Raw genomic sequence first — 12,174 nt, forward strand, 5'->3', positions numbered from 1 at the left:
CAACCAACCAACCCAGGAATATCTCTGAGTTTTTCTATAAGATTCTCTCTCTTCCCATCCCTGGAATGTTGCTTAATCTCATTCTCACGGCAGCAAGCCCCCTCTGCAGAAATCCTGTCTACGTGTTCATATTGTGCTCAACACTGCGCTATCTGAGAGCCTTAATCCCGGATCCTGACCCATGACTTCATCACTGCCGGCCACAACTACTGCAGTTCCCTCCCTCCATTCGTCTTCCTAAATCCTTGACTTTTTAACCTTTTCTTCTCTTTCAGGGGATCCTCATCTGCTCAGACACCTTGAAAACGACAGCCGTCAAGTGTCTAGATGCAGAAGGGACGGTACAGCTGTGAGCTGGGCTGGGAAGGGAGGGGGAAATGCCTACAGTAATGAAAGCCCATCCTCAACTCTTCTGCATGCCTCTTGCATTTTGGCAAGGGGCATTTGGCCAGATTTCCCAGTACTCAGCACCCATAATTGAAGCCAGAGTTTTAAGTGCTCATCTCCCATTGTAACCCCTATGGCAACCCCCCTGGATGCCTCTGAAAAAATCTGTCCTTGGCTGTGGCGTGCAGAGCTTGTTTGAAAATCAGTAATCGCACGGGAGACTTCAAGGCGCAGCGCTAGTCCTGTGAAGCCAGTACCACCGTCTGTGATTCTGTCTCTGGCCAGCTAGCGTAAGCAGTTCAGCATCATGTCTGAAATAATGCAAATGTTAATACACTTTCACAAGGGGAATATGAATTATGGTAGGCAGGACAGCCCATCTGGCCTGCTAAACACCAAAGCACTCATCTTCGTAAGGACTTTATGTCTATCAAAGTGAGTCTGTGACTGTTCCATATTTTCTGGCTCCTGAGTGCACTATGGATCAGCAAAGGAAGGTAAACATGGAGCAGAGAAACATCCACATTCCTGCACTAATCCAGGATGCTGAACCAAGACTGACTCAGCTGGTGGCTTTGATCTGCATAATTGATCCTCAATATGCTAAAAGCCATGGAAATGAAGCATGAAGGACTGTCTGTACCCCAGGCTGGGGAGGGAATGTCCTCCGCTAGAAACTACCTTCCTGCCCTTGTGGAATACATTACCAACCACAACCACAACGAGAGGACCTTTGTGAAGCCGTGACTGTGTAGCTCTCCAAGCCAGCACTGGAGAGGGTCTTCCTCCCACTTGTTAACAGGAAAACTAACCCTTCTTAACAAAGTCCACAGTACTTTACTAGGCCTGTTCTATGATGTAGTGTTTCAGGCTACTGCTGTGGTACCTGTTCCTAAGGGAAGATCTGACCCTAAAATTAAAGGGTCACAGGACAGCCACATTTTATACCCCGGGGCGGTGCATTCTCCTTGTAGCCAACATGCTGACAGGCATAAACTTAAATCAGTCTAAATTCATCTACCTTGGGTAAATAAAAGAACAAGCTACTCCATCTCCGTGGAGGTCGCCTCTCTGACCTCTGCTGTGACCCACACCCCTGTGTGAGAGTTGCACGCGGGTTTGGGCTCTGCGTATGAACAACACTGGTTACCATCATTTTGAGCTTGGATGTTGAGATTGGCTGGTGCTCCCTCACGGGAAATACTGGTGAACTGACTCTTCTGGGAAGGCACTTTGATTTTGTAATTTGCTCCCTCCTGATGCCCGCCAGAGCCCAGACTTGCTAACCCTTCAGGCTGTGGCAGAGCCCACCTTTGCCCCAAGCACCTGGGGAGCTGGGTTATACTGGAAACAGGAAGTGTGCATTCGGGATGCTGACGGGCTTGCGGCAAATTCCAAATGGCAAGAGATGATCACCGCAAGGCACTGATCATTTGGGTGGAGGACTGTCTTAACTTGATGGGAGGGACAGCGGTCACTAAAATCTAAACAACTGCAAAAACAAACGCAGGACTGGGGTCAGAGCCCCCAGCACCTGCAGGGCAACAGGGGATGCAATGCTGGGTCTGGGGAACAGCCTATGTAAGAGAGAAAAACCAGTGGGGCAGTAAATAGTCACCTTATCTCTTATTCAAAAATCAGTCAGAAAACACTTCAACCTCCCAATTACAGACCTAAAAGTTGCAATACTCCAACAAAAAAACTTCAAAAACAGACTCCAATGAGAAACTGCTGAATTGGAATTAATTTGCAAACTGGACACCATTAAATTAGGCTTGAATAAAGACTGGGAGTGGATGGGTCATTACACCAAGTAAAACTATTTCCCCATGTTTATTTTCCCCCCCTACTGTTACTCACACCTTCTTGTCAACTGTTGGAAATGGGCCATCCTGATTATCACTACAAAAGATTTTTTCTCCTGCTGATAATAGCCCACCTTAATTGATTAGTCTCGTTATAGCTGGTATGGCAACACCCATTTTTTCATGTTCTCTGTATCTATCTATCTATCTATCTATCTATATATATTCCTACTGTATTTTCCACTGCATGCATCCGATGAAGTGGGTTTTAGCCCACGAAAGCTTATGCTCAAATAAACTTGTTAATCTCTAAGGTGCCACAAGTACTCCTTGTTCTTATCTCTGCAGTAGAAATCCCCTCTTCACATTCCCCGAATGCGCATGCCACCCCGCCTCTGAGGTAATCCTGGATTCCAGGTCCGGGGTCTGGCTACCTTGTTAATATCCCGCAGGGGACAGCGGTAAGACAGCAGACGATCCTTGTACACACAGTACATACCCCCTGAGGCCCGGAAAGGCACAGTAGGGCTCTGGCCCTTCAGAACTTGCCCACTCTCACAGCAGCTTTGACTCTCACTGCTTCTCTCCACAGTGTGTCTGACGGGGTGTGAGGCTCCGTGCTGGTTACGTGATAGGATTATTTTACACGCCATCGGTTTTCCCACATCACGGCCAGGCTGTACACAGCCCCCTGGTGGATCCTAGGCCCACCCAAACCGCTCCAAGGGGGTGCTGTCTTATCCCCAAAGACCTGTAGCTGGGAGGAGGCCAGGATGGATAACATTGCTCACCCAAACAGCACTAGGGTTACCAGACAGCAAGTGTGAAAAATCGAGACAGAGGGTGGGGAACAATAGGATCCTATATAAGAAAAAGACCCAAATATCGGGACTGTCCCTATAAAATCGGAACATCTGGTCACCCTAAAGAAGCACTGTGTAAGGACAGGGAGTTTGAAAATGCCCCTCCTTGAACCTAGTGGGCCCCTCTCCACAAGTGTCAAATGGCAACATTATCTCAAGCGTGGGGGTGTTTTGCTGCCATGAGCCATCGGGAAGGCAATTCTCCATGGCGTGCTCCCCTGGGCAGGATGCATACAGGCTTACTATTCAGCAGGGTGTTGGCTGCATAGTTCAAATTCCCCTGTGTAGCCAGTTCATGGCCAGAGCCCACCCTCCGCAGGGAATTAGTCAGAGGCCGGGGGAGAGGCTTAGTCTAGAGAGTTTTGAAATGAGATGTTCCAACAACAACGAAGCCCAGCAGACCCGATCCAGGCACTGCTCAGTACAAGAGCCCTCTGCTAAGCTCCCAGCACCAGCCAATTTCTCTATTCTGCTTCCACTGACTTTATCTGGGTTGGCAGGGAAGAATAAAAAAACTAGTCTCCCAACACTTCCTACCCGGCTATGCAAACTGGGCCAAATTCATCCCTCTGGCTTTACTAGCCACTATGCAAATGCACTGCAGCCTAATCTGCCTACCCAGTGGGCAGCCCAGCCAGAGAGCCCTCCTCCCCCAACCTGGCAGCTGCTCTGCCTCCTCCCTGCATTTCCTTTGACTCCAACCGGCTCGCTCATCAGTGGTGCGTTTTTCTGGAACAATGACACAGGATGCAAAATGCAAGTGACCCACGGGGCCTTCCCTGCACTCCAGAGAAGAGTCACTGCAGCAGCAGATGCACGTTCCTGGCAGTCCATCTATCCCTCCAGCTAGCCTGGGAATGAGCCATCCCAATTGCTGCAGCAAATGCAAGCTATTCCTTTTGGGAATGCTTTCCAGCACTGCCCCGGCGTGTGCTGCTCTGCTCCTTACTCAGAGGCCTGTGTGTGCATTTACATTCCAAAGAGAGTCTCTCCTGCCACACAGCCACCCCCACGCTGCTGCTGCGTGAGTCATGTTTGGAGAATGTGCGTGCAGGCTGTGCAAAGCCCACCAAGCTCCCCTTCCCTCCCGTGTGCATGGCAGAAGAGCCCAAGTGCGGCACACTCAGCCGATGCTCCTCAAAGCCCAGCTGCTTCACCAGCCTGACTGCGTAGTGCTGGTTTGTAAACTCTACCAAACGCTCTAAAGTGACTTGGAAGGAAACAATTTTACGACTGACAGGCTGCTCCCAACCCGAGCCAGACGGCAGCGCACACTGACCTGCTGAATGCAGCCAGATCACGACTGCTTTGGGACAACTCTTCTTACTGACTTTCTTCGCTGGCTCCTTTGATCATGAAAAGGGCACCCTAACTCTTCTGTACAGCACGTCAGAGACATGGCCATGCCCCGCAGCCCCATTGTGGGAACAGGCCATGCAGTCTGTGAGCCATTCTCTGTGGCTCTGGAATCCACCGCGGGCCTGGTCACTTTCACATTGCAAGGGAAGATGAATCATTTTGTTCAGGCTTTTCACCCGCCCTCCTGCGGCAGTCAGACCCACGGCTAGGGAGAAAGGCTAGTCTTGGGATTGAGGCACAGAGCTGAAATCCAGGAGATGTGGGGCCGGACTCTCCACTGCCCTGCACCTTGGAAACTGGTGGCAAACATGTTGCCATTCTGACATGAAACCATACCATGTCCTCATTGCACTGGTACAAACCACTGCACAAGGTGCTGGGCAGTGGAGAACTGGGCCCCTGCAGTTTATCTCCAGTTCTGCCACTGACTTCCTCCGTGACCTCTGGCAATTCACTTCCACTCTCAGAGCCTCAGCTTCACCATCTGCAAAACGCAGCCCCTGATACTCCCCAGCTCACGGGCATAAGGGCTGGAACAGTTTGTACAGTGGGGGTGCTCAGAGCCATTGAACCAAACTAAACCCTGTGTGTGATGGAAACCGCTTCAAGCTGGGGGGTGCTGCCGCACCCCCAGCACCCCTACTTCCAGCACCTATGCTCACTGGGGCAGTGAGGCTTAATGCATTGGGGTTTGGCAAAGCACTTTGAGTCCCCCTTCCTCCCCCCCGATGGAAGGGGATATAGAACTGTAAAGCATTTTGTAAAGCAGGGTTTCCCCAGCTTTTTGATATCAGGGACCCGCTGGCTGCCTTCCTAAAGGGTGTCAGAGAGACCAGTGCCAGTCCATGGACCGGTCATTGGGAGACGCTGATGTAAAGGATCGGCTGTGGGGGTGATGAATGCTGTGCACATGCCTAGCAAGGCTGCAGCGCTGGTCCTGTCAGGGTAATTGGTTTGCAGGATGGAATTGGTGAGCAGGTTCACCTATTTTATACTCCCTTGAACAGAACGTACATAGAGGGGACTGCAGTGGTGGCCACCTTATACACACGTACAATAACAACAGTACTCGCTAGTCTAGAGAATGAAATGCAACTACTGACTAACCCAAGCACAGCCCCCAAACCCCATCCTCTGACATTTCCAAATGAGTCAATAAAAACTGGCAGCAGCAACACGCTGCAAAGACCTTGTTCCCTTTTTATTCTACACATTCCAGCCAAATGAACCAGCAATGATTCCCCACAACCCTGCATGCCAAGTGCCTAGGAGAACAGCCCTTTACTATCTATAGCCTTTACATTTGACTCATTCTTTGTATGCTCCATGTGTCACACATGTCCCTCTTCTTTGGCAGGGCTCAGACACTGAGCAAGCCCAGGATATTTGGACTGCAGACTCAGCTCATACTTTTAAAGCTAGACTTTTCTCTGCTGGTTTTTCACTGTTGTTTAACAGACACTGGTCTGTTTTAAGTCAATTTTGCTGTTAAGCATTAGGATACTTGTGAATGGTGCTTTACAAACCAACCAGTGATAATGCTGGTAATATACAATATAACATGAGCCTGAATCACGGGTAACAAAAGTAAACGCTGGTGAGAGCTGCTACAATCCAGGATCTGTTTTGAGTCCTTCTGCTGTATTCCTTGTGAAAACTAACTCTGTAGGAGAGAAGAAGGAGGTGTCTTTAGAGAGAGCAGGGCAGAATTAGGGTCTCTGTAGTCCTGGGTGATAAAGGAAAAGAGTTAAGAAGATTTTGTGTGGGAAGAGAGAATGAGCCAGTGGCCTGGCCTGACAGATAAGTGGGACGTTCTGTATCTCTGACAATGCAGGGTGCAGTGTATCTATCCATAGTTGGACTGTCTGTGCAACAGGCCTCCCCCATTCAGTGCTTTTGTCCTTACAGGTTTCGTAACCTAATTTTGTTTCTACATACTGATGATATCACAATTTTACGTGGATAAATTAGTTTCTAGTCCCACTAACCCATCTGAGCACTGGGAACGGCTGTGGCATGTCTGTGCATGAAGCCTTCTCCAGACAGCAGCCATTTCCCAAACACTCCTGGCACCCTGATCTCGCTGTCCCTGATACCTCTGTTGTTTAAACACTGATAAGCAGCAATTAAACTGGATTGACTCCTGATTATTGTATCAATGACAGCTACCGCAGCTCTTGAGCGCCAGGCAGCTCACGTGCAGACTGTGCTAAGTACACTGCCCTCCCAACCTCCCGGGGAACCAAGATGCATTGTTATGAGGAGGGTTTAATGTATGCATTAGCCAAGGTCCAGTAGCCTTATATCCCAGGAAGCCTTCCGAGCATAGTATATGCATCATGAGTGACCTCACTCCATCGTTTCAAGAAACTTTGCTGGAGGGCAATGGATTGAGCCTCCTAACTGACTGTTTTTCAGCTGTGATGTTCAATGTGATACTAAGAGCTTATCCGGAGAGAGATGGTGACTGCTACCACTGCCGTGAACTACCGCAGGCCTGTGCCTGCCTCACTCCATCAGCAGTTCCAAATTGCTCCCTGGCCAAGAGCTCCAGAGACCCAAGTCCCCGTGGCTGGAGTTGGGTTTGTGTATCCTGGTGAGGTTCGTGTTTTCTAATGGATCTATTTCATCGAGAGCCTGAGGCAGACACAGCTGGCAACAGCCGAACCCAACAGAGACTACATTTGTCCTAAATCGGTTCCCCTGCATCCTGCCCTGGGGATGTGGTCTATCGGAAAGGGACAAGCTCACCAGGAGCCATCCGTACGAGGTGACCTTCCAACAAGATCTTGGTCCATGTGCCACTCATGCAATTTGCCGCGCATGCCCATGAGGAGCTGGCTCTAGCGGCCAGTGGCAAAACCCCTCCTGTTTATCAGCAGCAGCATCGGTATGTAACTCACCCTGGACATTCAACGGTCAGTAATGAGAGCATAAATACACTTCCTAGACAGTGCAACTGGTTACCCTCCCTTCTCAGCAGCCCCAGCCCCATGCCCTGCAGTACAGCCCAGGAACACTGCAGCCTTTGTCCGGGATACCATGAGGAGCCAGTTCATTTGTGCACTGAATTTTGGCCCGGGCAGTAGTTTTTAGGAATAGTGCTTCCCAGGAAAATCAGTTGCAAAATGCTGTTCTCTGAGACATTTAAAATGTTTAAGTGTCTCCCTGAGGCCTTGTGCAATGTGCTTCCTTGAGCCAGTCTTTGCAGAGATGATCAGAAACCTTGCAAAGAAAATCTCCTGAGAAATCCCACCCTCTGCGCCCCAGAACATCAGCCTACAAACGGAGTAACCTCTGGCTTTTCTAAAAAGCAAAGGATTGCGCTGCTAGCCCTTGGCAGTAAGAGTGCGCGGACCTCTCCACTGAGGCAAACAAACAGCACCTGCTGCCAGTCTAGCACTAGGGTCTCTGCCCCAGCAATAGCAGGAGACCAGGGTCACTAATGATGGATGGTCCCTCCACTGAAAAGGCCTGGCTGCTGACCCCAGCGCTGACTGCATTCACTGGGTACTGGGGTCCGATGGTGGGCCGGAGTACAGGGAACATCACAATAAGGAGCAGCTCCAACTCTTGAGCTCGACGGAGTCACAGCCTAGAATGTTTCCACCAGTCACAGTGCCCCATTGCCTGAAACAACAACCTAATGGAGCAGAGGTAACCAGCTGCAGCTCTGAGGAAGGTGAATTACAAACCCAGCATAATCAGACTGAGCAATCAGCAAACGCCTGTGAGCTAAACACCAGGGCAATGAATCCCTGTTGAGTGAGGGAGGGCAGAGACTAGATCAGGTCACCAAGCCAGCACTACGTGCCCAGTGAGAGTGGCTAGTCCCAAATTTTATTAAGATGATGTTAAAAAAAAATTGTGAACAGAGTTTGAGCATAGAAGTTTCTGGTTATCAGGGAATAACATACAGATTATCGAGGGTGCAAAGTTTGGTTTAAGATAAGGTGGCATGAGGAATACATAATCTGCAATATCCCCGATTGGGAGTAAAAGGTTGATGGGTCAAAGTACAGACATTGAGATATGAGGGTTGAAGTTCATAAAGTGGCTATGTTCGGGTGTGGAGTATAATGAATGGATATGATGATGAGGATGGATTGACCCTCATTTGGTGAGATTTAATGTTCAGGGAGTTTATGGTTCCAGTTCATATAATCCAACGGAGAAGGTCACTTGGTCCCTTTCTCGTAGTGGGAGAATGATGTCACTCTGGCTCACGCCTCCTGGTACTGTCGGTGGCCGGTGATGTGCTCGATGTAGATGTCCCTGGACCATCGGATGGCATCTGAGACCATGAGGCGCCGCATGAGACGTGCGTAGCGTTGACCGATCCCGCAGGTCTGCAGCACACGCTCGTTACAAGGGTCCCAAGCGCCCAGGGCTCCGACAATCAGGGAGTCCATCTGCACCTCATAGCCCTTCGCTCTCAGGGTGTCAGCCAGGGGGGCGTACTTTTCCAGCTTACGACCTCGGGCTTTGCAAAATGCCGGAGTCCTGTTCTCAAAGGAGACCGTGACATCGACGAGGATGATCTTTTTCTGGGCCTCGTCAGTGACGACCACATCAGGTCGTAGCTGGCTGTCGGTACCGGGGATGGTGCAGTTCACGGAGATCTCCCCCAGGCGTGGCGCGATGGCTTTCACCAGGCGGTTCTGGATGGCATTGTAGCGCAGCTGCCAGGCTCTGGAGTGGGGTTTGCAGGTGCACAGGACGTGGGGCAGGAGCTCGTTGGGGTAGCCGCACTTCCTGCAACACTTGTCTCGGTTCCCGTGGTGGATGGCTCCGTTGAGTAGGACACAGTTGAGCCGGGCATGGTGGATGAACTGCCAGTCAGCGAAACGGGTGAAGCCGCCCCCGGCGAGGAAATGGTTGCTGGCATCCCACTTGCTGGTCAACTCAAAGGCTTTACCCTGGTCTGGTTTACACTTCAGGGTTTCCACGTACAGCAAGCGGAAGGCGGCCTATTATCAACCTCCCTCCCCCCAAAAACAAAGAACCAAAAACCCACCCCCAAAGAGACCCACGCTCTGGAAAGCAGACTGCTGAAAAAACTCACAGCAGAAAGAAGGCGGCCCCAGCTACCCTCTCACCCAGAAACACTGCACTGGGCCATTCCTACCCTCCTACATATGGCCTTGGAGATCTACAAGTCACCATGCTCTGATATGATTCAATCACCTGCCCTGCAGATTGGATGGATGAGTGGGGTGTTTGGGGAAGGTCCCACTGAATCCTTTTCACAGATAGCCTTTCACATGGTTTACAAAGCCACCACATTGCAACAAGAAGCAGATGTAGACATGGGATTTGACAACAGCACCAAGTCTCACGGAGGCATTAACCCTGATTTCCACTTAGAAATTCGATCCGGGAGTGTGAAGGGCTAGCAGGGCTGGCTAGCACCCAGTAGTGCAGGGTAGCAGTGTGTGGGAGAGAGCAGATGACTGGAATGAGATGCAGTTATGATACCATTGTATCATGGGATCCTGGTTGATAGCAGCCATAGAGACAGGAGAACCTGACTGGGCAAGGAAGCCCTTGGTTCTCTGCAGCTCTCGCTGGCTGTTTTTTAAACAATGAGGATCAGAGATTTTAAGTTTCTAAAATTTTAACAGCGACCATACTGGGGAGAACTAAAACTATTAAAACCGTTAGTGCATGAGAGGTATGCACATTCCAACCCCTTTTAGGGCCAGCATTTGAACAGAGGTAAATTCAGATAGGATTCCTGGCATTCAGAACTAACATGGCTGTTACTCTTTTGCAGTATATTCAACCTACAGTTTCCTGTCAGAGCAGTGGATTCTGGCTACTTCTGCACACAGTTTATATGCAATACCATCCGCACAGCGTGAGATTCCTTGTACAGCTCTGCCAAAGCCCTTCAATGCTGGCCGGTCGGAGCCCCTTCTATTTCAGTGTTAATTCCCCACACCCCACCCCAGCTCTGCCAATACACCTCAGCCGTCACCTATTATTCTAGATCTGGGCTTACAATGCACAGGCTATCATGTCAGATTGTCCAGCTGTGCTTCTGTTACCAGGACAAATGCCCAGGAGCAACTAAAGTGAGACACCCAAATCCACTTAATTTGTGACTCAATCAGTCCCGGGTATCCAGAGGTCAATTTCTGTTCATCTCTGCACCGTGCCACTGAGACTATAAAATCCCCTTTCCCCATGCAACAAAATCTCAGCTGCAGACGGTAATGAGGAAGGGTTGAGGGATGAAACATCGCATCAACTACTGTGAAAGGGGGCGGAGTAGTGCCATTGCAAACGGCAAAGGGCCTGCCCGCTGTATGGCACCCATCAATCAGCTGACTATCAAGTGACTCCCCAAGCCAACAAGAGACATATTTACCCAGGCGGGGTTTTCAGGAAGATGTTAGGGAGGGCACTTTGAAAAAGAAGAGTCTGAAAATACCCTTTGCTCCCTTCCATTAGACTGAGCAGCTTCTGGCTGCATGCTGTGCTCTCCATTGTGCCATGGGAAAAAGCCTCAGCTCCTTGGGGTAACTCACAAAACTGGATCTCTAGACATCTTCGCCATATTGCCACATTCCCACTTGCTCTTTATCTCCGCTCCGGGGTAGCGGGTGGGTGTGACCAACTATTGCAAAACAGCCTGATTATAATTGCGCACCACGAGGGCACGAGCTGGGAAATCGAACTGACTCTGTCACATGTCAGTGCAGCCCTTGGCCCCTCAAAACTGTTCAATAAATCAACATTTCACTCAACTTAGAATGGCCCTTTGCAGCAGGTGCATAGCCTGGAGCATCTGAATTTAAACTATCCAGCCCAGGAACTGCAAACACCTGGCAAGCATTATTCAAGAGAACAACTTCCCCTCCCCAGCCCCAACCCCTTTTCTGCATCCAAAGCAGAATAAAATGAGATCAGAAGATTCATGGCATCTCTTTACCTTGGGTCCTGGCCTCGGCTGCATCCAATCCCAGCGATGGGTCACAGATCTCCTTTACAGGTGACCGGATTGGAGTTTCTGCTTCAGGGGTCTCAAAATTGCCTTCGGAATCCGAGCTGCCAAGGAGGGGAAAAGAATGAAGAATTACCACTTTCAAGGCTAGCTCCGAAATGCTTCACATACGTTCCCTAAATATCCAACCAGACTGGATTCCAGCTCCCAGGCCGACCAGCAAATCAACCGATCTGCAGATGACATCCCGTGGCTGGAGTGATTCATTCCCAACACACCATGGTAACGAATGGAAAAGGTAGAGGAGGTGAAACCATGTTACAGTCAATTCCCCTTGAAACTTCCCTTCCAGCCTCCCTCCCCCAGATGCCCATCTATCAGAGATTAGTCACATTGCACCATTACACTTTGGTACCTTGCGCACAGATTGTTTTTATGTGAAATCACACACTGGTTATCTCAGCATGGGTCAGTGACCCCTGGGACATGGCACCTCCGATTGGAGCCCCTTCCTCTAAAGCTTCAGCTGCTCTGGATGTTGGGCAGTTCAGAAAACAAGCCTCTACCTGTGTGTTTCATGTCTGCTAGCATTTGCACTGAGACCAGAGAGCACCATGTCAGAGCAGCTGCTGGGGCCTGCCAGACTGCTCTGCCACAACTCCCTTCCCCTACGATTGCTGCATCTCTGTGGAACTAAAAAGGGTGCCTGAAATCCACGAAGCCGAACGTTTCCAAAAAGGAGCGCAGGTCCCAGGGGGCTGGGAATTAATAACGCTAACACTACACACCGTCTAGGGAGCTGAAGGGAAGG

The 12,174-nt window shown here is 50.0% G+C and overlaps 1 protein-coding gene across 7 annotated transcripts in view; it reads right to left on the bottom strand.

The window, feature by feature from the left end:
* The window catches only part of TACC1 (transforming acidic coiled-coil containing protein 1), a 90,493-nt gene that overhangs the window by 39,005 nt on the left and 39,314 nt on the right, over positions 1–12,174 (bottom strand). For all 7 annotated transcript variants that reach the window (XM_054017045.1, XM_054017046.1, XM_054017042.1 and 4 more), the window contains exon 2: positions 11,352–11,467. Coding sequence is in view for 5 of the 7 variants with exons in the window: in XM_054017042.1 (XP_053873017.1) it covers positions 11,352–11,467 (116 nt within the window). In the remaining 2 variants the exon portion in view is untranslated. The remainder of the gene's footprint in view (positions 1–11,351; positions 11,468–12,174) is intronic.

Source organism: Malaclemys terrapin, chromosome 2 (genome assembly GCF_027887155.1).
Source record: "Malaclemys terrapin pileata isolate rMalTer1 chromosome 2, rMalTer1.hap1, whole genome shotgun sequence".
NCBI classification, from domain to species: domain Eukaryota; kingdom Metazoa; phylum Chordata; order Testudines; family Emydidae; genus Malaclemys; species Malaclemys terrapin.